Raw genomic sequence first — 24,198 nt, 5'->3', positions numbered from 1 at the left:
GAGCCAACGAGGTTCGTTCACGTTACGCATCACGTTTGAGCTTCCTCAAGAGCCAACGAGGTTCGTTCACGTTACGCATCACGTTTGAGCTTCCACAACAACCAACGAGGTTCGTTCTTGTGTTACGCATCACGTTTGAGCTTCCACAGAACCAACGAGGTTCGTTCTCGTGTTACGCATCACGTTTGAGCTTCCTCAAGAGCCAACGAGGTTCGTTCACGTTACGCATCACGTTTGAGCTTCCACAAGAACCAACGAGGTTCGTTCACGTTACGCATCACGTTTGAGCTTCCACAAGAACCAACGAGGTTCGTTCTTGTGTTACGCATCACGTTTGAGCTTCCGCAAGAGCCAACGAGGTTCGTTCACGTTACGCATCACGTTTGAGCTTCCGCAAGAGCCAACGAGGTTCGTTCTCGTGTTACGCATCACGTTTGAGCTTCCACAGGAACCAACGAGTTGCGTTCTCATGTTACGCATCACTTTTGAGCTTCTGCAAGAACCAACGAGGTTCGTTCTTGTGTTATGCATCATGTTTGAGCTTCCACAAGAGCCAACGAGTTTCGTTCTTGTATTACGCATCACGTTTGAGCTTCTTCAAGAGCCAACGAGGTTCGTTCACGTTACGCATCACGTTTGAGCTTCCTCAAGAGCCAACGAGGTTCGTTCTCGTGTTACGCATCATGTTTGAGCTTCCACAAGAACCAACGAGGTTCATTCTTGTGTTACGCATCACGTTTGAGCTTCTTCAAGAGCCAATGAGGTTCGTTCTCGTTACGCATCACGTTTGAGCTTCCTCAAGAGCCAACGAGGTTTGTTCTCGTGTTACGCATCATGTTTGAGCTTCCACAAGAACCAACGAGGTTCATTCTTGTGTTACGCATCACGTTTGAGCTTCTTCAAGAGCCAACGAGGTTTGTTCACGTTACGCATCACGTTTGAGCTTCCTCAAGAGCCAACGAGGTTCGTTCACGTTACGCATCACGTTTGAGCTTCCTCAAGAGCCAACGAGGTTCGTTCACGTTACGCATCACGTTTGAGCTTCCACAACAACCAACGAGGTTCGTTCTTGTGTTACGCATCACGTTTGAGCTTCCACAGGAACCAACGAGGTTCGTTCTCGTGTTACGCATCACGTTTGAGCTTCCTCAAGAGCCAACGAGGTTCGTTCACGTTACGCATCACGTTTGAGCTTCCACAAGAACCAACGAGGTTCGTTCTCGTGTTACGCATCATGTTTGAGCTTCCACAAGAACCAACGAGGTTCATTCTTGTGTTACGCATCACGTTTGAGCTTCCGCAAGAGCCAACGAGGTTCGTTCACGTTACGCATCACGTTTGAGCTTCCACAACAACCAACGAGGTTCGTTCTTGTGTTACGCATCACGTTTGAGCTTCCACAGAACCAACGAGGTTCGTTCTCGTGTTACGCATCACGTTTGAGCTTCCTCAAGAGCCAACGAGGTTCGTTCACGTTACGCATCACGTTTGAGCTTCCTCAAGAGCCAACGAGGTTCGTTCACGTTACGCATCACGTTTGAGCTTCCTCAAGAGCCAACGAGGTTCGTTCACGTTACGCATCACGTTTGAGCTTCCACAACAACCAACGAGGTTCGTTCTTGTGTTACGCATCACGTTTGAGCTTCCACAGAACCAACGAGGTTCGTTCTCGTGTTACGCATCACGTTTGAGCTTCCTCAAGAGCCAACGAGGTTCGTTCACGTTACGCATCACGTTTGAGCTTCCACAAGAACCAACGAGGTTCGTTCACGTTACGCATCACGTTTGAGCTTCCACAAGAACCAACGAGGTTCGTTCTTGTGTTACGCATCAGGTTTGAGCTTCCGCAAGAGCCAACGAGGTTCGTTCACGTTACGCATCACGTTTGAGCTTCCGCAAGAGCCAACGAGGTTCGTTCACGTTACGCATCACGTTTGAGCTTCCGCAAGAGCCAACGAGGTTCGTTCTCGTGTTACGCATCACGTTTGAGCTTCCACAGGAACCAACGAGTTGCGTTCTCATGTTACGCATCACTTTTGAGCTTCTGCAAGAACCAACGAGGTTCGTTCTTGTGTTATGCATCATGTTTGAGCTTCCACAAGAGCCAACGAGTTTCGTTCTTGTATTACGCATCACGTTTGAGCTTCTTCAAGAGCCAACGAGGTTCGTTCACGTTACGCATCACGTTTGAGCTTCCACAACAACCAACGAGGTTCGTTCTCGTTACGCATCACGTTTGAGCTTCCGCAAGAGCCAACGAGGTTCGTTCTTGTGTTACGCATCACGTTTGAGCTTCCTCAAGAGCCAACGAGGTTCGTTCACGTTACGCATCACGTTTGAGCTTCCACAAGAACCAACGAGGTTCGTTCACGTTACGCATCACGTTTGAGCTTCCACAAGAACCAACGAGGTTCGTTCTTGTGTTACGCATCACGTTTGAGCTTCCTCAAGAGCCAACGAGGTTTGTTCACGTTACGCATCACGTTTGAGCTTCCGCAAGAGCCAACGAGGTTCGTTCACGTTACGCATCACGTTTGAGCTTCCGCAAGAGCCAACGAGGTTCGTTCTCGTGTTACGCATCACGTTTGAGCTTCCGCAAGAGCCAACGAGGTTCGTTCACGTTACGCATCACGTTTGAGCTTCCACAAGAACCAACGAGGTTCATTCTTGTGTTACGCATCACGTTTGAGCTTCCTCAAGAGCCAACGAGGTTTGTTCACGTTACGCATCACGTTTGAGCTTCCTCAAGAGCCAACGAGGTTTGTTCACGTTACGCATCACGTTTGAGCTTCCTCAAGAGCCAACGAGGTTCGTTCTCGTGTTACGCATCACGTTTGAGCTTCCGCAAGAGCCAACGAGGTTCGTTCTTGTGTTACGCATCACGTTTGAGCTTCCTCAAGAGGCAACGAGGTTCGTTCACGTTACGCATCACGTTTGAGCTTCCACAAGAACCAACGAGGTTCGTTCTTGTGTTACGCATCACGTTTGAGCTTCCTCAAGAGCCAACGAGGTTTGTTCACGTTACGCATCACGTTTGAGCTTCCGCAAGAGCCAACGAGGTTCGTTCACGTTACGCATCACGTTTGAGCTTCCGCAAGAGCCAACGAGGTTCGTTCTCGTGTTACGCATCACGTTTGAGCTTCCGCAAGAGCCAACGAGGTTCGTTCACATTACGCATCACGTTTGAGCTTCCACAAGAACCAACGAGGTTCATTCTTGTGTTACGCATCACGTTTGAGCTTCCTCAAGAGCCAACGAGGTTTGTTCACGTTACGCATCACGTTTGAGCTTCCTCAAGAGCCAACGAGGTTCGTTCACGTTACGCATCACGTTTGAGCTTCCACAAGAACCAACGAGGTTCGTTCTTGTGTTACGCATCACGTTTGAGCTTCCTCAAGAGCCAACGAGGTTTGTTCACGTTACACATCACGTTTGAGCTTCCGCAAGAGCCAACGAGGTTCGTTCACGTTGCGCATCACATTTGAGCTTCCGCAAGAGCCCACGAGGTTCGTTCTCGTGTTACGAACCACGTTTGAGCTTCCACAAGAGCCAACAAGGTTCGTTCACGTTACGCATCATGTTTGAGCTTCCGCAAGAGCCAACGAGGTTCGTTCACGTTACGCATCACGTTTGAGTTTCCGCAAGAGCCAACGAGGTTCGTTCTCGTGTTACGAACCATGTTTGAGATTCCACAGGAACCAACGAGTTGCGTTCTCATGTTACACATCACTTTTGAGCTTCTGCAAGAACCAACGATGTTCGTTCTCATGTTACGCATCACGTTTGAGCTTCCACAAAAAGCAATGACATAGTGTAATGTAGTAGATAGCCTAGCTAAAAAAAATGTCCTAAAAACATTATGTTAATGTTTCCATATTAAGTTATGAAAATGTTATTTCAGAATGTTCTCTGAACATTCAAAACAATATAAATATTTTGAAATGTTTATACGTACATTAGGGGAACATTCCATTTTATCATTCTGCAAATGTTACTTTTGAATGTTCTCTGGACATTCTGAAACAAACATCCCCCCACCCAAAAAAAAAAGTACAAATAACATATTTGTGCTAAGGAGAACATTATTAAGTACCAGACAAATCTGAACGAACATTCCAACATTTGTTCATAACTTTGAGAGAACCTTGCCAGAACGTTCTGTGAACGTTCCCTGTTAGCTGGGAGAATGGTACTTGTATGACGTGTGTGACAGGAAAATTACCAAAAGGGCTGCAGAGTGAAACGATTTCCCTTAAAGGGACTTTGAGTATAATCAAAGTATGTGTGCAAATCTCATTACACTCAAAGGAAAGGCAAAATAACTTCCTTTTAGGATCGCTCTGCCTCATAGAATAGTGGAAAGCAAGATAAAAGCAGCCTAGTCGGGTTCATTCAGATCTATTATGAAATAATCTCTTTATCATAAAGCAGAAATAATTCTAGGCAGAAATAACCTTTTCTTTTGTCTCTGTTTGAAGTGTTTTTCAGTTCTCTCCAAACTGCAGCAAAGACAAAGAAGCTCATTTTCTCAGGCAGAGAAAGTCTGTCTTGCCCTCTATATCCAACAACAGATCAATTACAATTGAGTTGCAGTAAGCGGGATGTATTGATCTATGATCATAATTTCCATAAATGTCATAAGTCCAGAGGCACAATTGATCCAGGCCAGACTCAGGCCATTTTGTCTGTATATGAGCATTATTTGCATCATAATGGGAGTCACCATGGCTTAAAGACTAAAGAAGCATTTATACATGAATATCATGTCTTGGGAAATAAAAATCACAAGTGAGACCTCTTTAGTTTCTCAAGTGCTTTCACACGTTAAAAAACTCTAATTCATAAACATAGATAATGTGTTTTCACATCCTGCTGATTTTACTGTACATCTCCAAATGAAATTGATCAATAACTCCCTCTCATATGTAATGTTTTTTGAGCATATACAGTGGGTACGGAAAGTATTCAAACCCCCTTAAATTTTTCACTCTTTGTTATATTGCAGCCATTTGCTAAAATCATTTAAGTTCATTTTTTTCCTTATTAATGTACACACAGCACCCCATATTGACAGAAAAACACAGAATTGTTAACATTTTTGCAGATTTATTAAAAAAGAAAAACTGAAATATCACATGGTCCTAAGTATTCAGACCCTTTGCTCAGTATTTGGTAGAAGCACCCTTTTGATCTAATACAGCCATGAGTCTTTTTGGGAAAGATGCAACAAGTTTTTCACACCTGGATTTGGGGATCCTCTGCCATTCCTCCTTGCAGATCCTCTCCAGTTCTGTCAGGTTGGATGGTAAACGTTGGTGGACAGCCATTTTTAGGTCTCTCCAGAGATGCTCAATTGGGTTTAAGTCAGGGCTCTGGCTGGGCCATTCAAGAACAGTCACTGAGTTGTTGTGAAGCCACTCCTCCGTTATTTTATCTGTGTGCTTAGGGTCATTGTCTTGTTGAAAGGTAAACCTTCGGCCCAGTCTGAGGTCCTGAGCACTCTGGAGAAGGTTTTCGTCCAGGATATCCCTGTACTTGGCCACATTCATCTTTCCCTCGATTGCAACCAGTCGTCCTGTCCCTGCAGCTGAAAAACACCCCCACAGCATGATGCTGCCACCACCATGCTTCACTGTTGGGACTGTATTGGACAGGTGATGAGCAGTGCCTGGTTTTCTCCACACATACCGCTTAGAATTAAGGCCAAAAAGTTCTATCTTGGTCTCATCAGACCAGAGAATCTTATTTCTCACCATCTTAGCAAACTCCATGCAGGCTTTCATGTGTCTTGCACTGAGGAGAGGCTTCCGTCAGGCCACTCTGCAATAAAGCCCCGACTGGTGGAGGGCTGCAGTGATGGTTGACTTTCTACAACTTTCTCTCTTCAACTTTCTCTCTCTGGGTTCTTCTTTACCTCTCTCACCAAGGCTCTTGTCCCCCGATAGCTCAGTTTGGCCGGACGGCCAGCTCTAGGAAGGGTTCTGGTCGTCCCAAACGTCTTCCATTTAAGGATTATGGAGGCCACTGTGCTCTTAGGCACCTTAAGTGCAGCAGAATTTTTTTTTGTAACCTTGGCCAGATCTGTGCCTTGCCACATTTCTGTCTCTGAGCTCTTCAGGCAGTTCCTTTGACCTCATGCTTCTCATTTGCTCTGACATGCACTGTGAGCTGTAAGGTCTTATATAGACAGGTGTGTGGCTTTCCTAATCAAGTCCAATCAGTATAATCAAACACAGCTGGACTCAAATGAAGGTGTAGAACCATCTCAAGGATAATCAGAAGAAATGGACAGCACCTGAGTTAAATATATGAGTGTCACAGCAAAGGGTCTGAATACTTAGGACCATGCGATATTTTAGTTTTTCTTTTTTAATAAATCTGCAAAAATGTCAACAATTCTGTGTTTTGTCTGTCAATATGGGGTGCTGTGTGTACATTCATGAGGGAAAAAATGAACTTAAATGATTTTAGCAAATGGCTACAATATAACAAAGAGTGAAAAATTTAAGGGGGTCTGAATACTTTCCGTACCCACTGTACTTCGTTATTAGAGAATGCATTGGAATGTCAAGATCTTTTTGAGGTAAATACTGTCCAAATGTCCACAGAGTGTTCTATAATATTTTACATCTTCTTCTATTCTATTGTTATTTCTCATCATGACCCATTTTGCCATGTTAATAATTCATTTCTTACAGGGGTGAAACTCACCTTGCCAGGTCATTGCTACATGGTTGCTAGGGCATTGTGGATAGTTTCTAGGTTCACTGTATCGTTAAATATATATTGTTAATAGTACATCCAATTGTAAATATTAATGGATTATAAATTACTGTAAGAAATTGGCTCAAGTGAAAAGATTAATATTTTGGATGGAACGTCAACCAAGACCACACAAACATGATTTTAAACACTCTTCATTCTTAAGACACTGATTAATATTAATCGTGCCCCTGTTTCAACATCTACAAAGGAAATCAATAGATGTACAGTTTCACACAGCGCCAGTGTGTGAAAACACAAACTCAAAAGGTCAGCAACCAGTCACTCGATGGCCGGGAAGCTAAAACCTCCCTCTTCAAGGCTTCAGAGCAAACAACACGTTATTGTCAGAGATCTGTCTTTTTTTTCAGCCCAGGAGGGAAGTGTGAGATTGACCCTGAATGAAGGCAGGGTGCTTGGCTTTAGCTACACAGTGCCACCTACAGACGTAAAACTTTTATGACTGTTAAATTTATTTATTTTACATACCACATAATGTATACTACATATTTATTTTGGTTGCTTGGCACTTATATTTTTATAGAGGAAAATACAGAGGACAGAATGAGAGACACTTGCAAAAATGTAGGCTGGCTACTGTGTGGTCTACACTTGATTCAGATTCAGTTCAGTGAAGGATTCGAGAAACTGCCTCAAAGTGATAATTCATCTTTTTGAACAAGTCATTAAAGGAACCATCAGATCAGATCATTTGCTTTGGGATTGTACTGGTTTTTCTTTTTAACTAACTAAAGTAACCGGCTCAAAAGAGTCATTTGTTCATGAATCGCACAACAGCCGCGCTGCATGTTTGATTTGAAAATAACGTCATTTATTACTCACTCTCATGCCGTTCCACACCCGTAAGACCTTCGCTGATCTTCAGAACACAAATTAAGACATTTTTGTTGAAATCCGATGGATCAGTGAGGCCTGCATAGGGAGCAATGACATTTCCTCTCTCAAGATCCATTAATGTACTAAAAACATATTTAAATCAGTTCATGTGAGTACAGTGGTTCAATATTAATATTATAAAGCAACGAGAACATTTTTGGTGTGCCAAAAAAAACAAAATAATGACTTCCATAGTGATGGCCGATTTCAAAACACTGCTTCAGGAAGCTTCGGAGCATTATGAATCAGCATGTTGAATCAGCTGTTCAGAGTGTCAAAGTCACGTGATTTCAGCAGTTTGGTGGTTTGACTCGCGATCCGAATCATGATTTGACACGCTGATTCAAAACGCTCTGAAGCTTCCTGAAGCATTGTTTTGAAATCGGTCATCACTATAGAAGTCGTTATTTTGTTTTTTTGGAGCACCAAAAATATTCTTGTCGCTTTATAATATTAATATTGAACCACTGTACTCACATGAACTGATTTAAATATCAAATGTTTTTAGTACAAAACAGGCACTAAACTCGCTCTCAATTCATGTAAAATATGATTTCTTTTGCCATGCTACTTGACTGAGTAGTGGGGAGTACTGCTGCTAAAAAGCAACCATTTTGATTTAAAAAAAACAATGTTATTAATGAGACAAAACGCAAAAAAAAACAGGCTTTTATTCACATATAATATAAACATTGATCAGGGAACATAAACCGAAGCTGAACCGAACCTGCTTGACACACAAGAACAAACCTCTTACGTGATGCGTAACACGAGAATGAACCTCATTGGTTCTTGCAGAAGCTCAATTGTGATGCGTTTATGGGTTTGACGCAACATGAGGGTGAGTAATTAATGACATAATTTTCATTTTTGGGTGAACTAACCCTTTAAGTTTAATGTTTTTTTTCAAATCACTAACCTTGAAGTATGAACAATAATACTGACGGTTGACTTGGTAAACACCCCTAATTATTTGTGAGATCTGCACCTAGTTAACAACTATTTTCCCTAGTCTTTCCCTAATGTGACAAAGACAAACTGCCCTCCTCTGTCCCCTGCTGTGTAGTTCTGTGGGGATAGAGAACCAAACGCTCACTCTCATTAAATATGCCGTCACCCTCTGGGTTTTACATGGTCACATACTACAATACAACATAGTGTTTCTCAGTAATACAGCTAGACTCATGAAGTGTGTGAATTCCAGATGTCAGAGACGGTCATCCAGACCACAGGAATTGTTGTGAATATAACAGCAACCTTTCATGCATTTCCACTTTGTTAATGAACCCCGGTGTTGATTTATCAAAGAGAAAGTTATAATGAGATTTTCTCAAAACAAATGCAGATAAACCAGAGAATATATCTTGTGCGTGTCCCGTGGGGTTCAATTACTGCGAAATGACACAATCAGACATGATGGATAACTGGCTACAACTAAATGTGTTTGGAATGCAACTTCACAAACAGTAATGCAGTGAAATGAGGGAATGCGTAATTGCCTCTGAATGTGCATATACAGTATTTCGATGCATGCGAGAGCAGTTTTCGGACTCAAAATTACCAAATTACCGCCAGTCATTATTTCTCTCACTGTCACTAAGCATTAGTCCATTTTTCCATCTCTACGGCATTACCTTGATTGAAAAATGGTAATGAAGATGCATAATGAAGAGAGCTATTGTGCGTTCAATAAGACAACCTAATAAAGGCAGTAGATGTCCTTCCATGTGCTGCGGCACCAGACAGCTGAAGTTTATTATTGGACACATGACTGAATTACCTCTTCAAAACAAGGTAAATGTCTTTTGAATGCAGTGGTGGCTTGTTTCTCTAAAGGGATTATTATTGTTTGCTATAACAAGCTTCACTTTTGAATTTTCCTGGATGAAATCTAGTTGTTTTAATAGAAATCCATGCAATTGGGAATTTGGTGTGAGGTTGAAATATTTTCCTATGCAGATTTCGCCATGTTGACCATCAGAAAACTGCTTGGTTTGAAAGTGACTTCTATGCGGGCTAAACCTTTTTTTGCCTGCAAAATATCACCAAAATTTTGTTAATGTGATGCACCTTTTGAGATTTGAATGAAACCTAAAACTAAAGCTGTGGTTACACCATTCGGCTGACATCCATGGGTAAAATCCAGTTATTTCAAAAGGAATCAATACGATTGGGATTTTCCAATCCAGATTTCACCGCGTTTTAGCTTGCAAAATTTTCCCAAAATTTCGCTAATGTGACCACACATTTTAGAGATTTTAACAGAACCCTAACATTAAAATTTCGGTCACACTTACTGTTAGTGGACAATTTTTTGTGGATAAAATCCAGTAAATTCAATAGGAGTCAACACGATTGGGAATTTCAAGTGAGGGCCAAAGATTTCCCCACACAGATTTCTCAACAGGTTCAAGAGGGCTTTTCACAATTCACAATGCGAATAACCCCGGGTTATGGTCAATCTAAACACCACTTTTAACCCCGGGTAAAGGAATGTTTCATACTTTAGAAGTGGTGTTAGCGTTAGAAGAATGTTACAGTCAGACGCTTAGCAACAAACAACCAATCACGTACTCATATTTGCCTGCTTTGGACAGTCATGGAAACACAGTGCTTTGTATATAAACAGTATTTTGTATTTTGCTTTGTATATAAATTTAGCATTTGAGAGGAAAAATGTCAAATGCTGACAGAAATGTTTGACCAGCGTGCTGGGTAGTTTTATTTAACCCAACTATTGTTTAAAAATGACTATATGGCTGGATTAAAATGAACCCAAAATAGGTTGGAAATTAAAAATCAGACACATAATTACTAGAGGCAACAATAATAATCAAAAGGTGAACATTTATTAATAAGCTATTTAATGAATGTTTATTGTTTATTTAATGTTCATTAAACTTATTAATAAATGTTCATTTCCAACATACTTTGGGTTAATTTTAACCAAGCAATACAATAATTTTTAAAAATGAGTTAAATAAAAATACCCAGCAGGTTAGGTCAAACATTTAACCCAACTGCTGGGTTAAATTGACCCAATTGCTGGGTTTGTCCATTTTCAACCCAACTTTGTTTTTGTTTTTTAACCCAGCATTTTTAGAGTGGAAGATCAATTGTTAACCCTGGGTAAATTATGAGCAGTGTGAAATGTGTAGCTAGATAACCCAAGATCCCATTTACCCAGGGTTTAGAATAACCCAGGGTTAACTATTTCAATTGTGAAATGTCCTTCAGAGAACCAACAGAAACTGCATGGTTTGACTTTTTTGTGAGCAATGCTTCATACATCACTATAGGCCAACTATTCACACTAGGCAATTTTTTTTTTTTTTTTTTTTTTTTTTTTTTTTTGCTAGCGAAATTTCTTGAGTAGTATGGTCAACATGTAATCAAAAAGGCCTTAGTAGCCACTCAAAGCATCCTAGCAACCACCCATCAATGCCCTATCAACTGCATAGCAACACCCTAGTAACAACCTAAAAAGCCAAGCAGCCACCTTGGACCACAAAGAAACACCAAGCAATGCCAATGAAACCCCTGCCACCTGTTTAACACGAAATACTCCAGCAACCACCCACACCAGTTAAGCATCATGGAGGTGAGTTTTACACAGCTAAACACAACTTCATTTTCATTAAAAATCAAGTTAGTGACATGCTGCTATACATGCTATTCTTAGATTTGAATGTGTTTGATTATATTGTGCAGTAGGCATGTACTGAAAGATGCATCTGCGTGTGGAATATCCTGTAGAGGCTCTGTGATGCATGTCTTCAATAACAGCACATTTCTAATCTGCTGGAAAGAAACACTGATGGTTTGTGAATCAAAGCCCCTCTTTTATTACTCCATCTGTTTCCTCTGGATATGGCCGGCATTGGGTTTCTTGGTCGTAACGCCACATTTGATTTCGTCTCGCTTTTCTTTTACTCGCACTCCTCCCCTTATTTCAATTTTTTTTGTCTGTTTAACAACACCTCCCATAGGGGGATAAAAACCAAACAAACACAAATGAGATCTCAGTCGTTTCTCCTAAGACAGTAACAAGATTAGATGGACAGCAAATGAAGACTAAACTCCTACTCTGAATTATTCTCCAGAATCCCAAGAACCCAAGAGTCATTTCACACGTGAATCTGAACAGTGTCTCAAACTGTGCTCTGATTTTGACATCGCCACCTACTGGTCATAAAATACGAATATTGCTAATAAATGAGATTATTGCATTTCTCATCAAATTCTCATCAAAAGCTGCTGTCCAACTTTATTTTACGTCTATATTCTTACTGTATGCCACAAGCATTGTCTTTTTTCTAATTTTTTTTAAGGAACTTAAGGAGAAACATATGAGACAAACTTATTATTTGAATGAAATATATCTGAAAACTCAATTAATGTCGGGCAGGTGTCCTCGAGCACCTCACTCCCACAGAATGCAGGACGGCATCCAGATCCACTTATCTGGAGGATAAATCCAGCTGCACCTCTGAAATATTTGATGGGCTCAGAGCAGCTTGTGATCATGTGACTCTCTGAGCGCTCGGGCTCTAAAATAACAAAGCACGGGTTAAACAAAGACAAACGCCAGCAGATGTGTGGGAGCAGCAGGCTCCGGATCAGTCAACAGACACGTAAAGCCGCCCGATTCACTTCTTGCGGTTAAACATTTGTCATCCGCATCCACTCAGAGCCAAGCTTTTGGCAAGCGTCTTTATCGTTTCTTACCACGTTTCTGCCACACAAAGAATCACACAACTGAAAACATCATGTAGCTTGCAGACCCGTAGGAAGGAAGAATCACAAATGAGATCTTTTTAAAGTCTCAATTGTTTCTCCTAAACTGATATGAGATTACATGGAGATCAAATGGAGACTTTTGCTTAAAGGATTAGAAAAGACTCAATCAAAGTCATTGCAATCATTTTTATTTTACTCAAAGAAAACAAATGTCCTACAAGGAACGTAATACCAGAAATCTTTGACCTTTCGTCATCACAATAAATTATTTATTTATTATTTTGTTTTGAAAATGTAAAAATGCTGAATGCTTTCTGTGATGAGTAGATTTACAGGTAGGGTTAGGGGATAGAATAAACAGTTTGTGCAGTATAAAATTATATAAATCATTATGTTTATGTATGGAAAGTCCCCATAAAACATGAAAACCCAATGTGTGTGTGTGTGTGTGTTTAAATAGACAGATGCTACAATTATTGAATTATTATTGTACCTTGGCAAATCTGAGCACAGTTTGAGACATTTCCAAGGGAGACACATTTGAGATTTCATTCATTCAAAAAAAAATGCTGGATTAAAAACAACCCAAGTTGGGTTAAATATGGACAAACCCAGCAAATGGGTTATTTTTAACCCAGTGGTTGGGTTAAATGCTTGACTAACTTGCTGGCTAGTTTTATTTATCTCAATTATTGTTTAAAAAATGACTATATGACTGTCTTAAAATGAACCCAAAATAGGTTGGAAATTAAAAATCAGACACATAATTACTAGAGGGAACAGTAATAATCAAAAGGTGAACATTTATTAATAAGAAATTAAATAAATGTTTATTTTTAAATTATTATTTATTAAACCTATTAATAAATGTTCATTTCCAACATATTTCTGGTTCATTTTAAGCAAGCAATACAGTCATTTTTAAACAATAGTTGAGTTAAATAAAACTACCCAGCATGTTGGGCAAACATTTAACCCAACTTGGGTAATTTTTAACCCAGCATTTGTTCATTCACTCATTCATTCATTTGTTCATGTGAGAAAAACAGGAAATTAGTCTCCATTGTATTTGCGCTCCATTTAATCTCATTGTTAGAAAAAAACAAGATATTAAAGAGATGTTTTTGTGATTTTTTTTCTTTCCTACAGGGATGTATACTGCATATTTTGACAAATGTAATTGGTCATGCATCTGGAAAGGATTCAAACTGTGCACAGTATCTATACATACTGCAAAATTAGCCAAAACCTTCTGAATTTGGAATATCATATAGTCATTCTACAATTTCTGCCATATTAAGCTGAAATGATAATATGCTATTCCGAATTCATCCAGCCTGAAAGTCCTCTAAAGCTCTCAGCTGCTAAATGCAACATAATTACAGCTGGCGCTGCCCTCTAGTGGTGTGAGACTCTCTGTATGACAGTACTCAGAGCTCATTTAGCATGTTTCATAATGAGCAGCTGCTGCCTGTCTGTGTCTGTGGGGAGTAGGGGGTCATGGATACCTGCTTCCTGCGGTCCCCAGCAGATGGCCCTTGCTTTCTGGCACCAGAGTCGCAGACGCCACCGGTCCCATTCTGGTCCCCTGGGCCAAATTAGAGGCCATTAATAGAGTTACTCTGAACAGCATAATAGGGTTGATAGGCAGCTCCAACTGATCTGAGACCTGTCCTCTCACAGCTTCCTCTTGTGTCAGAGTGTTTAGCACAGCATGTCGTAAAATTCTGTGAAAGACAAACACAACACACCACCTGATAAACACGCTTTATGTGTGAGGGAACCAGCAATGTGTTTTGTGGAAAAGAATCTTTTGCAATCTCTGAAAACAGAGAATATTGTGGTATATTTTCTCAAAGAATTGTGTTTTTCCCCTAATTAGCATATGTTATAGTGGCATAAATGAGTAAAAGAAGAACTAAAAAAAACTGTTGTCTTTTTACAAAGATTAATCTCACTTCAGATTGTTGGTGTAAAATTTATAATTCATGATTTTGCTCCTCCATATTTGATATATTGCAATTTTAAATAATAAAAAATACAAATTAAAAAAGTTAAAAGAAACAATAAATATAGAAGCCTAATTCCGACAAAGGTTATCCACTTGACTTCATTAACTTTTTTTATTGGACGTTTAAAAAATGCCCAGTATAAATATGTTAATATGAAGTATATTAATTAAACATGAGCCTAATTTCTTATGCAAGTATAAAATAACTGTGTTTTACTATAAGGATAACATCATATTTCTAATATATATCATATGATGTATTTTAAATTTATCTTTTTCTGGTGAAAACCCATGTTCAAAAATATAAATATATGTCTATATTTAAAATAAATGAATCTCATTTTTTATGCAAGTATAAAAGTATTATTTTTTTTTAATTATAAGTGCATTTTTTAATGTTAATAAAAATTATGTGATATTTTAATAAGTCAGTGTTTTCTGTTGAAACCAGTTTATTTCTTTTCTTTTTTTTTTATAAGTTTTAAATACATTTCCTCACGTTGTCATCATGTGATCAGATGAAAGTATTAACATTGGGAAACTACTGTGTGAATTTGTCAGCAGTAAATTTGATTGGCATGGGCTGGAGGGAAATTTAAAGGGGCGGAGTCAAATTTGAACCTGACCTTTCCAACCAATCAACAATAAAGAGTGATTGGGAGTTGTTATATCCTCTGAGCACTCAGAGGAATGTCTTGAGAGACCAACAATGGGAAGAAGTTCAGTGGTTATTGATTTTATAATTATAGTTTCATGTGGATTTCTGTGTTGTGCTGAACAACTGAACTTATGGGAACAATCTTTAGACCAGGGCTTGAGTCAAAATGCCATCTTCAGACAGCCAATGCCAGCGCAAATGCCTGATCAAAGTGTGTTAGGCTTTGCACCCAACATGTTTCAAAACCTTATTGAATCCAGGGGACCTGCACCTGTGGCTCCTTGGAGACCTGCCCCAGCAATGGGGCAAATACAAGCACAATCCCAGAGAACCAACTACGCACCCGTTCCCCTTCAACCTAGCCAGCCTTTGCGAAGCCAAGTGAATTTTGGACTTATAAAACCTGAGCAAACGGTTGAGACGTTCTCACAAACCCAACAGGGACTCCAGAAGCCCATTCCAGGTCCTGATCTCTATCCTGACCTCAAGGATGAGTTGGTTATGGGGCCAGAGTTTGTACCCGAGGCGCCAGAGCCTGCAAACACCGTGGAGGTTCACTGTGGTGAGGTCTCTGTCAAAGTGCAGGTGAAGCAAGATTTCCTGGGAAACAGTCAGTTCATCAACCCCTCTGATTTGACACTGGGTGGTTGTCCATCTGTTGGATTTGATGACCAGGCCAGGATTGTTGCCTTTGAATCAGCATTACAAGAATGTGGAAGCACACTAACGGTACTGTATGTTCTGGTTCGCATTGGTGCTCTACTGTTTACTTCTGTTTTCTAGTTGTGATCCTGCTCTTAGAGCAAGGTTTTACTTAAACAAGGTTTTTTTGTAACCTTTATAGTCAAGATTTGATCAATTTGAACCTTCGCTGCGAGTTTGATTGACAGGCGATCTAACCAACTATAACGCCGAATCCGCCATTTTGTAAGACAAAACGGTCAGGGGAGTTATTGGATTAACATCAGTGGATTTGAACTTGAACATGGTGTGTATTGACGTCTGTCCGTGGTTGAAACAACATTCCTTAAGTTCATTCATGTTTATTTGATGCTAAAAAATTAACTAGTATGAAGAGATGATCGGTTCACGAGCCGTTTGATGCTCTACAGCGATCTGTCGCGACACATTAAAGAGCTACAAAACGGTATTTGTTTAAATGTTTTTAAAATAAAAAAAAAATTGAGACCGTTTCATATCAAAAGTAACCTGCTCTGTCTTGTCTGTCGACGCGCTGTCGGTGTCCTCTTTTCTCCTCGATGTATTTTAGAACGTGTGGCGTGAGAGACGTACACGTAGCAACAGTAACTAAAGGGGGCGGGTCTCTGCGCACGGAATTGTGACCATAAATGGCCTCAACATGGCCATATGACAAAGATAAAATGTGTAATATGGGGTTGGGAGATCGGTTGACTATTTAATGATTTAGTTTTATTTAGGTAGCTTTTTATCTACTTATTGTCTTTGTATTTTTGTCTCAATTTTTTTGTATGTGTATATATTTGTGTATATAATTTAATAATTACTAATTTAACATCTCATTTTGAATTTTATCCCATTTATCTTGTCACTTTTGTATTTTATTATGTTTTTGTTATCGTTTTAATATTTTGTATGAATAATTTGTGGCCTTTTCCCCCCAGATGACTGAAGATTCACTTGTTTATTCCTTTGTTTTGGTGTATTCACCTTCACCTCTTCCTAACACGCTTATTGTGAAGACCAATGAAGCTATGGTTGCAATTCATTGCATCTACCCAAGGTAACACTCCTTAAATCTTTCAAACTAACATAACAATCAAGCTTTAGTTTATAAGAGCTGGAGTCATAACCTCTAAGAGTTCTCTTTATGACAGCATTTTGGTTCAACATGCAGAAATTTTGGGAATAAAGTTATGTTTTGGGAATGAGCTTATAATGGGCCTTTAGAGAATGTCCAAATACATTTTTTTTTTTTTTTTTTTTTTTTTTCCCTCAAATGTTTCATCTATATTCACTTATTATCAGTAATGAGGGTCATGCAAGTTGCGTAATCTGATTACTTTTTGCAAGTAGTAAAGTAACTAATTATAAATTAAAACAAAATGAGTTACCTTTTCAAATAAGTAATGCAAGTTACTTTGATTTCCTATTTATTGACTGACAGCTCTCCTGACTCCATGTTGAGAGAAATGGGGAGTCAGAAATTTGATAATTACCACTTCTGAAGTCGTGATTACGATCTCATCTCATTCGCGTTTCGAAATGGGAGGGCATTCATGTGCAATTTTACCTGGGAAACTCGAATTTATGATAATTCTGAGAGCATGTGAAGGCAGCATAAGTGCAGAGGTGTTTCAGCACAGCTGAAAGGTTTATTTGAGCTGCACCCTCTATTGTACTAGCATGAATTTGCGTTTCCTTCAGTCTGAGGCTCATTCATTTCAGTTTAGGTGTAAAAAGGCCTTTTACCAAAAATGGTACAAGCAAACCCAGCCCAGGTGAGAGAAAATAAAGCAAAAGTAACATAACCCATTACTTTATTTAAAAGTAATGCAATTAGTTACTTTCTTAGGGAGTAATGCAATATTGTAACATTACTTTTACATTAATATATACAGTAGTGAACATTTGAAGTGAATCAAAACCTTTCAAAGTTGTCCTAAAACCTTCTTCTTAGGACAACCTTTTTTTTGATCCACTTCAAATGTTGACTACTGTAAATTTAACTTTCTAAATTTACAATTTGTTATATAGTTGTCATACTTTGGTTCACCAAATGCTGTACATTGCATCATGTAACTTTCAGGAAACACAATGTGAGTAGTAATGCATTGCATCCCACCTGGATTCCCTATGCTGCAGTGAAATCTGGCGAAGAACATCTACACTTTTCCCTTAAGCTCATGACTGGTAAGTGGCCTTTTAGCATTACTGTGTTAGTTCTTAACCTGAATGTCTTAATCAGACCTGTTCTACAGATGACTGGAGGTATGAGCGACCCTCAAACGCCTACTTTCTGGGAGATTTCATAAACCTGGAAGCCTCAGTGGTCCGTGCTAATCATGTTCCCCTGCGGGTGTTTGTGGAAAGCTGCGCTGCTACTTTGGGCCCCAGCGGGGAAACCACCACCGTCTACACGTTCATCGAGAACAGCGGGTGAGCGACTATTCCAGACAGACCTGTCGAACTATTGCGCCATTGTTGGTTTATACGGTTAAATGAAATCTTTAGATGCATGGTGGATGCCAAGCTGACAAATTCCAGATCCAGGTTCATGCCCAGGATACAGGATGACAAGTTACAATTTCAGATAGAGGCATTCAGATTTAACCAAGATTCCCGTGGATTGGTGAGTCAATTACTGTATCGTATCAGAAAAATTTACCTTTTAGGGGTACAAAAGCTTGTCACTGGGGTAGTACCCTTAAAAGGACAACTTTGTACCTTAGTAACCCTTAAAAGATGCATGTTAGAATAGTAATATGTATCCTTGAATTAATACTGTGAACTTTCGAGTAAGATACAAAGATGTCCCAGGTACAAGTTTTGCACTTTTTCAGCCATTTGTTAATCTGAATTAATCATATTGAGTTTAGTTGTCTTTCTCTCCCAGATCTACATCACTTGTCATTTAAAGGCTACTACAACATCCAGCCCCATTGATGTTATGAACAAGGCCTGCTCATTTGTTCAAGAAACAAACAGGTATGGGTGGAGTAATGTCGGAAGAAAGTTTGTGAGTCTCCATTCAACGTCCAATGAGTATTCCCATGTTTCCTAACAGCTGGACTGCTGCAAACGGAGACAATCAAGTGTGTGGCTGTTGTGAGACCAGCTGCATCATGAGGAAGGGCAGAAGTCTGGATTCTGATGGTATCGTTCCACTTTTAAATCCATCCCGATATATTTGGAAAGCGATAAACTATTTCTGCGCAACCTGAATGTTTCAATCCGTTTTGCATTTAAGGTTCCAAGTTGGAAGATGAGGCTACTATTGGACCGATTATTGTCCAGGAGCCACAACCAATGGAGAAAGAGCCTTTACTGCAAATTGGAGAGTCTTCTCGGGTGTCATCGAAAGATGCAGGTGAATGTTGACATCAATAATATGATGGATTTAAGCATACAGTGTCCCAGAATGCAAACTGCCCTTCAAAAGTTTGAGGTTGAAGTGTACATTTGAAAAGTCTGCTTTATTCCTGTGATCAAAGCTGAATTACTCCATTACTCCAGTCTTCAGTGTCACATGATCCTTTAGAAATCATTCTTGCTGCTCAAACGTTTCTTATTTGTTGAAAACAATTGTGCTGCTTAAAGGGATAGTTCACTCAAAAATGGGGGGGGTGGCGGCACACATTGAAGCCAAAAAAGTGCATCCATCCATCATAAGTAATCCATATGACTCCAGAGGGTTAATAAAGGCCTTCTGAAGTGAAGTGATGGCTTTTTTTTTTTTTTTTTTTTTCAAAAGAGAAAAATATCCATATTTAAATCAATCAAAATGCCCCCCATTCACTCCCATTATAAAGCTTAGAAGATCCAGGATATCTTTTAATATAACTGATTGTTCATCTGAAAGAAGTCACATACACCTAGGATGGCTTGAAGGTGAGTAAATCATGGGATAACTTTTATTTTGGGGTGAAATATAACTTTAATATTTGTGGTAACTGATGCTTTTTTTTTTTTTTTTTTTTTTTTTTTTTGTACTTTTTAGGATTCTTTTGACTGGAAAAACAGTATTTGACAATAGAAGTCTTTTATATCCTTATAAATGCCTTCACTGTCACTTTTGATCATTTTAATGTATTTATGCGGAGTATTCATTTCTTTAAAGTCCCTCTGTAGTCATTAATTTTATCCCTTAAAACTCATCTTTGATCACCATAATTACATATTAATTTATATATATATATATATATTATATATATATATATATATATTATATATATATTTTTTTTTTTTTTTTTTTTTTTTTTTTTTTTCCCCCTGAGGAAATTTCTCTATGCCTTTTAAAATAGCTTGAATGCAACTCCACACTATTGTTTTGTTTATTATACGTGGCCCGCCTCCAATCGCTCACACCAGCTCAGAGATCCACTCGGTCAACTTACCGAGGTAAACGCGGCGATGGCGTTGACTTATGAATTTGCACACGGTTTGTCGTAAAGCACTTTAGGCATAAACATTACATCCATAAGTCACCTTGAGACCAGTTGGTTATAAATAGTTGAAAAAGTAGCTTAAATTTTGTTTATTTGTATTGGTTTATTTGGTATCTAATGCAATTACACTGACATTAAGTACTTTTTTGGGCCACTGTATATGTGATTTTTATGTCTGTGTCCAGCATCATAACCCTTACTCCTTTACTTTCTTCCTCTTCTAGAGTACTCCATCGAGTTGGTGCTCGTGACTGCCTTGGTGGTCACAGTTGTAATCTTGTGTGTCATTATCCTTGGAACGTTGTTTTACCAAAGACGTCAGAAACTGCCTGCGCCGATTTGTGAATAAGAATAAAAGCTGTTTTGTCTAACTGGTGTGTTTTGTTTCCTTGGTCTGCTGTTGCCTGCAGTTAGTTGGTTAAAGCCCATTAGGTTCTTGTTTCTGTTCAGGGAATCCCATCTGCAGTAAATGACCCATCATCTTGCTGATGCGGCACTGTTTACCAGTTTGGAACATGGTAACAATTTGCTGTTCATGGCTTTCCAGCATTGCACTGTTAAAGCGACACAAATGTACTGGCTACATGTATAAGTGTGCTTGTATGCTTTCAAAGGAAAAATTAAATTCAGACTATGATTTTCACTGCTCAACTACTTTTGGTCATATTTGTTTTATATTATCTCCAGAGAATATGAGTCTAATATAAAACCCCTTGCATAAAAATGGCTTTCATATTTTGAGTTTTATGGTCTGTCTTGCGTTGGTGAAATGGACTGCATCCACGCTCATGGGAACGGGAAGACAAATAGACGTAATTAAAATGGCCATAAAAGCAATAGGAAGCTTTATTGAAATGAAGTGGGGTATGGAAGTATAATGGTGTGTTTGTAGCCAGCTGATGTTGTGTAATATTGGTGTGCTTTACAAACACATCCATTGACTCGCAGTGACCCTTTAATGAGTAATAAACCTCATGGTTTATGGCGTGGCAGTTTGCTGCCTTCTGAAAGCCCAAAACAAGATCCTGACCATGGTGAAGAGAAAGAGAGAAAATTCTCATGTGGACATCATTATAATTCATGGCGGTTATGATAAATTACTAAATGTTGTTGTGGAATAAAATTGTATGTCTTTGACTAGATGATTGACTAGAAATATTTGCACCCAAAATAAATGTTAAATTAAACTTGCATTACATTTAAAAATGTAACAAATCAAAATGACTGAAGCAAAGCCATATAAGGTGAGCAAATATTTAACAAGGTTTTTTTTTTTCCTCATACAATTTATTAGGATCATTCTGATCTTCATTTTAAACCGAGAAATCAGGTTTAAATAACTTGAGCTGACACACAAATGCATAATATAATGTTATTTATGTTGCACATTTTCAAAGAATGCAACATGCCTTTTTTTCTATTTCTGTGTTGGAAATATTTTAAATACAAAGTAATTATTTTAAAAAAAAGAGGGGGGGGGGGGGTTTAAAAAATGCAAATATTGCAGAAAAATCCTTTTAAACTGTATTTTGTGCTGTTTTCCAGTAAAAAGTTTTTTGTTTTTTGTTTTTTTAAAAAGAGAAATTTAATTGTGAATATTATGAGACATTACTTTTAAGACAGTATATCAAATGTATTATTGTATATTCTTGTATAACAGTCTTTTTGTGTCAGTATATAAATGTAATTATAATATAGAATACATAAAAACTGCATAAACAGACAATTTTGTCATTTAAATCATTCTAACTCAATATTTCTGTACTTTGTTTAGGGGTCACATAGGCTCCATCACAGTCAAAAGTGACCAAAGCCTTGAAATGTAACTGTTTTTGTTTTTCAGGAAAACCAATGTAATATATTTTTATTCAATAATATTTTATTATTATTATTTAACATTTTGAGGGTATTTTATGATACTATGCAATATTTATACATTTTTTACTAGCTATTTTTCCCCATTGAAAATAATACACAATCTATTTTACACTCTTGACATTTTAGAGTCACCCCTTCATTGCTGTGCACTTTTTTCTGCACAGTGGCTCATCTGTAGTTTGAACCACCAAAGGTTCTTTTTTTCTCTCTCTTTTTTTCATTTTTGACTGTGAAGGAGCCAAGTGTGACTCTTTTTTTTTTCCGACCCTTTAACATATTTGAATCATGTCCATGATTTATTTTGTGTTCACATAGCTAATATGACAAAAGTCACCAAGTTTCATCCCATTCTGATGAAGAAACATTTTTAAAAGTTCAAAATCTAAAATTTTCTGTCATTTTTGACCGAAGACTATGGGGTTAACTCATTAATATTTCTGTATTTTTTTGGCAACTTGTGAATGATGTCTTTCTGCATTTGCACTGTGTCATTTCTTTTGTGTATAGCGTGTTTACAACTAATCTTCAAATAAAGCACTTGAGTCACTGTAATGACCCTGTTCTTCTTGTGTCTGAATGAGGAAGGTAGACTGACCATGATAAAGATGACAAAAGGCCTCCTGTCTTGGAGCGAGACGACCCTGTCAGAGCTCATAATTAACCCCCTTAATTAAGACCCCCGTCAACAATGAATTGCTCATAATGGAGGAGGAGATTTAATTACCTTTCTCTTGCAGCCCAAGATCCAGACACTCAGGAAACAATTAAGTTCCTCTTAGTCTGTGTAATGGCCCTGAGTCTGGGCTTCACTGACCTCCTCTGTTAATAACACATATGATGTCTTCAGATCACAGACTTCACTTCAGTGTATTCAGGAAATGATGAGGTAATTGTCTTTGTAAAATGAATGAACAAAGAGGTTGTTTCAGCGGCTAATGCTGGATTTTGAGGTGATGATGACTCATGACTGGTCAGGTCATAGTGAATGTTGAAATGAACGTGAACTAGATTAACAAATGTTTTTGCTTTATTTTTCATTGTTAGTTCATGTTAAAGTCCCACTGTAGTCAAAAATTGTATCTTTGATCACCAAAATGAAGTTTTTCCTGTGAAAAAAATTCTTCATGCCTTAAAATCACTTGAATGTAACTCTACACCCTTGCTTCGTTTAGTATACGCGGATCTATGCACATGCAAATTAGCCCCGCCTCCACTCAATCACATGATCTCAGAGATCCACTCGGTCAACTTTACTGTAGTAAACGCTGCACAATGGCAAGTGGAAATACTGGTTTAATTCAGACAAATATGTTTAAACCAGAAATGTATTCAGAAGAAGAGGTGGAAGAGTGAATTATACAGGCTTCGCAGCATAGTTAATGATATGCTAAAGCCCGCCCGCACGTTGACATGATTGGTTATCATATTTATGACACAGTTTGAAATCGCTCTTCTCTATGTTTTTGAGACTGTCTTTGGTAAACTTAATGCAGTTTTAAGGAGAAAATACTCAGCAGTGCTGTTTGTCTTAAAGCTATTAAAAACACCACATAGACATATAAACAACATTAAAAACTTGATTTTCACCACAGTGGGTCTAGGCTAATAGAGTTAACTAATGTTAACAAATGTAACCTTATTGTAAAGTGTTTCCATTTTAGGTGATTAGAAAATAACTGTGAAGAACCAATGCAAACAGTCCACAGATTGAGAATAAAAATAAGATGTTTCTAATAAATAAAACATATGTTAATAATGCTTCTATCTGAGCGTCCTGATTTGCTTCTTTAAAGGGGACCTATAATGCTCCTTTTACAAGATGTAATATAAGTCTCCGGTGTCCCTAGAATGTGTCTGTGAAGTTTCAGCTCAAAATACCCCACAGATCATTTATTATAGCTTGTCAAATTTGCCTCGTTTTTGTGTGTGTCCCTTTAAATGCAAATGAGCTGCTGCTCCTGGCCCACTTTCCAGAAGAGGGCGGAGTTTTAACAGCTCATGCTTCAGTTGCACAACAACAAAGCTGGAGAATCTCATGCAGCCAAAATGAGGATTGTCAGTAACGGTGTTCAGCCTTACATTGTTCAAACCAGAGTCGACACTGA

At 38.6% G+C, this 24,198-nt stretch overlaps 2 protein-coding genes across 2 annotated transcripts in view; one reads left to right on the top strand and one right to left on the bottom strand.

Moving 5' to 3' along the window:
• The window catches only part of pard3ba (par-3 family cell polarity regulator beta a), a 228,417-nt gene extending 212,025 nt beyond the window's left edge, over positions 1-16,392 (bottom strand). The window contains exons 1-2 of the mRNA XM_048198008.1: positions 16,278-16,392; positions 13,908-14,126 (exon numbers count right to left, since the gene is read on the bottom strand). The gene's annotated coding sequence lies outside the window, so the exon portion shown is untranslated. The remainder of the gene's footprint in view (positions 1-13,907; positions 14,127-16,277) is intronic.
• LOC125272851 (zona pellucida sperm-binding protein 3-like) lies at positions 15,040-20,586 on the top strand. The gene is made up of 9 exons (XM_048198013.1): positions 15,040-15,797; positions 16,712-16,830; positions 17,857-17,960; positions 18,029-18,206; positions 18,282-18,399; positions 18,664-18,755; positions 18,835-18,923; positions 19,018-19,137; positions 20,440-20,586. The coding sequence occupies exons 1-9, from the start codon at positions 15,120-15,122 to the stop codon at positions 20,562-20,564; spliced, it is 1,623 nt and encodes a 540-aa protein (XP_048053970.1). The 5' UTR covers positions 15,040-15,119; the 3' UTR covers positions 20,565-20,586.
• Positions 20,587-24,198: the final 3,612 nt, after the last annotated feature.

The sequence above is a fragment of the Megalobrama amblycephala genome, linkage group LG7, assembly GCF_018812025.1.
Source record: "Megalobrama amblycephala isolate DHTTF-2021 linkage group LG7, ASM1881202v1, whole genome shotgun sequence".
Lineage (NCBI taxonomy): Eukaryota > Metazoa > Chordata > Actinopteri > Cypriniformes > Xenocyprididae > Megalobrama > Megalobrama amblycephala.
This window is presented reverse-complemented; position numbering and strand designations above follow the sequence as displayed.

Bases quoted from the DNA above. Each gene is read 5' to 3' on its own strand.
- LOC125272851 (XM_048198013.1), top strand. From the start codon at position 15,120: ATGGGAAGAAGTTCAGTGGTTATTGATTTTATAATTATAGTTTCATGT. The intron at 16,831-17,856 runs GTAACACTCCTT...TGTAACTTTCAG, and splicing joins ATTCATTGCATCTACCCAAG to GAAACACAATGTGAGTAGTA. The intron at 17,961-18,028 runs GTAAGTGGCCTT...CCTGTTCTACAG, and splicing joins TTCCCTTAAGCTCATGACTG to ATGACTGGAGGTATGAGCGA.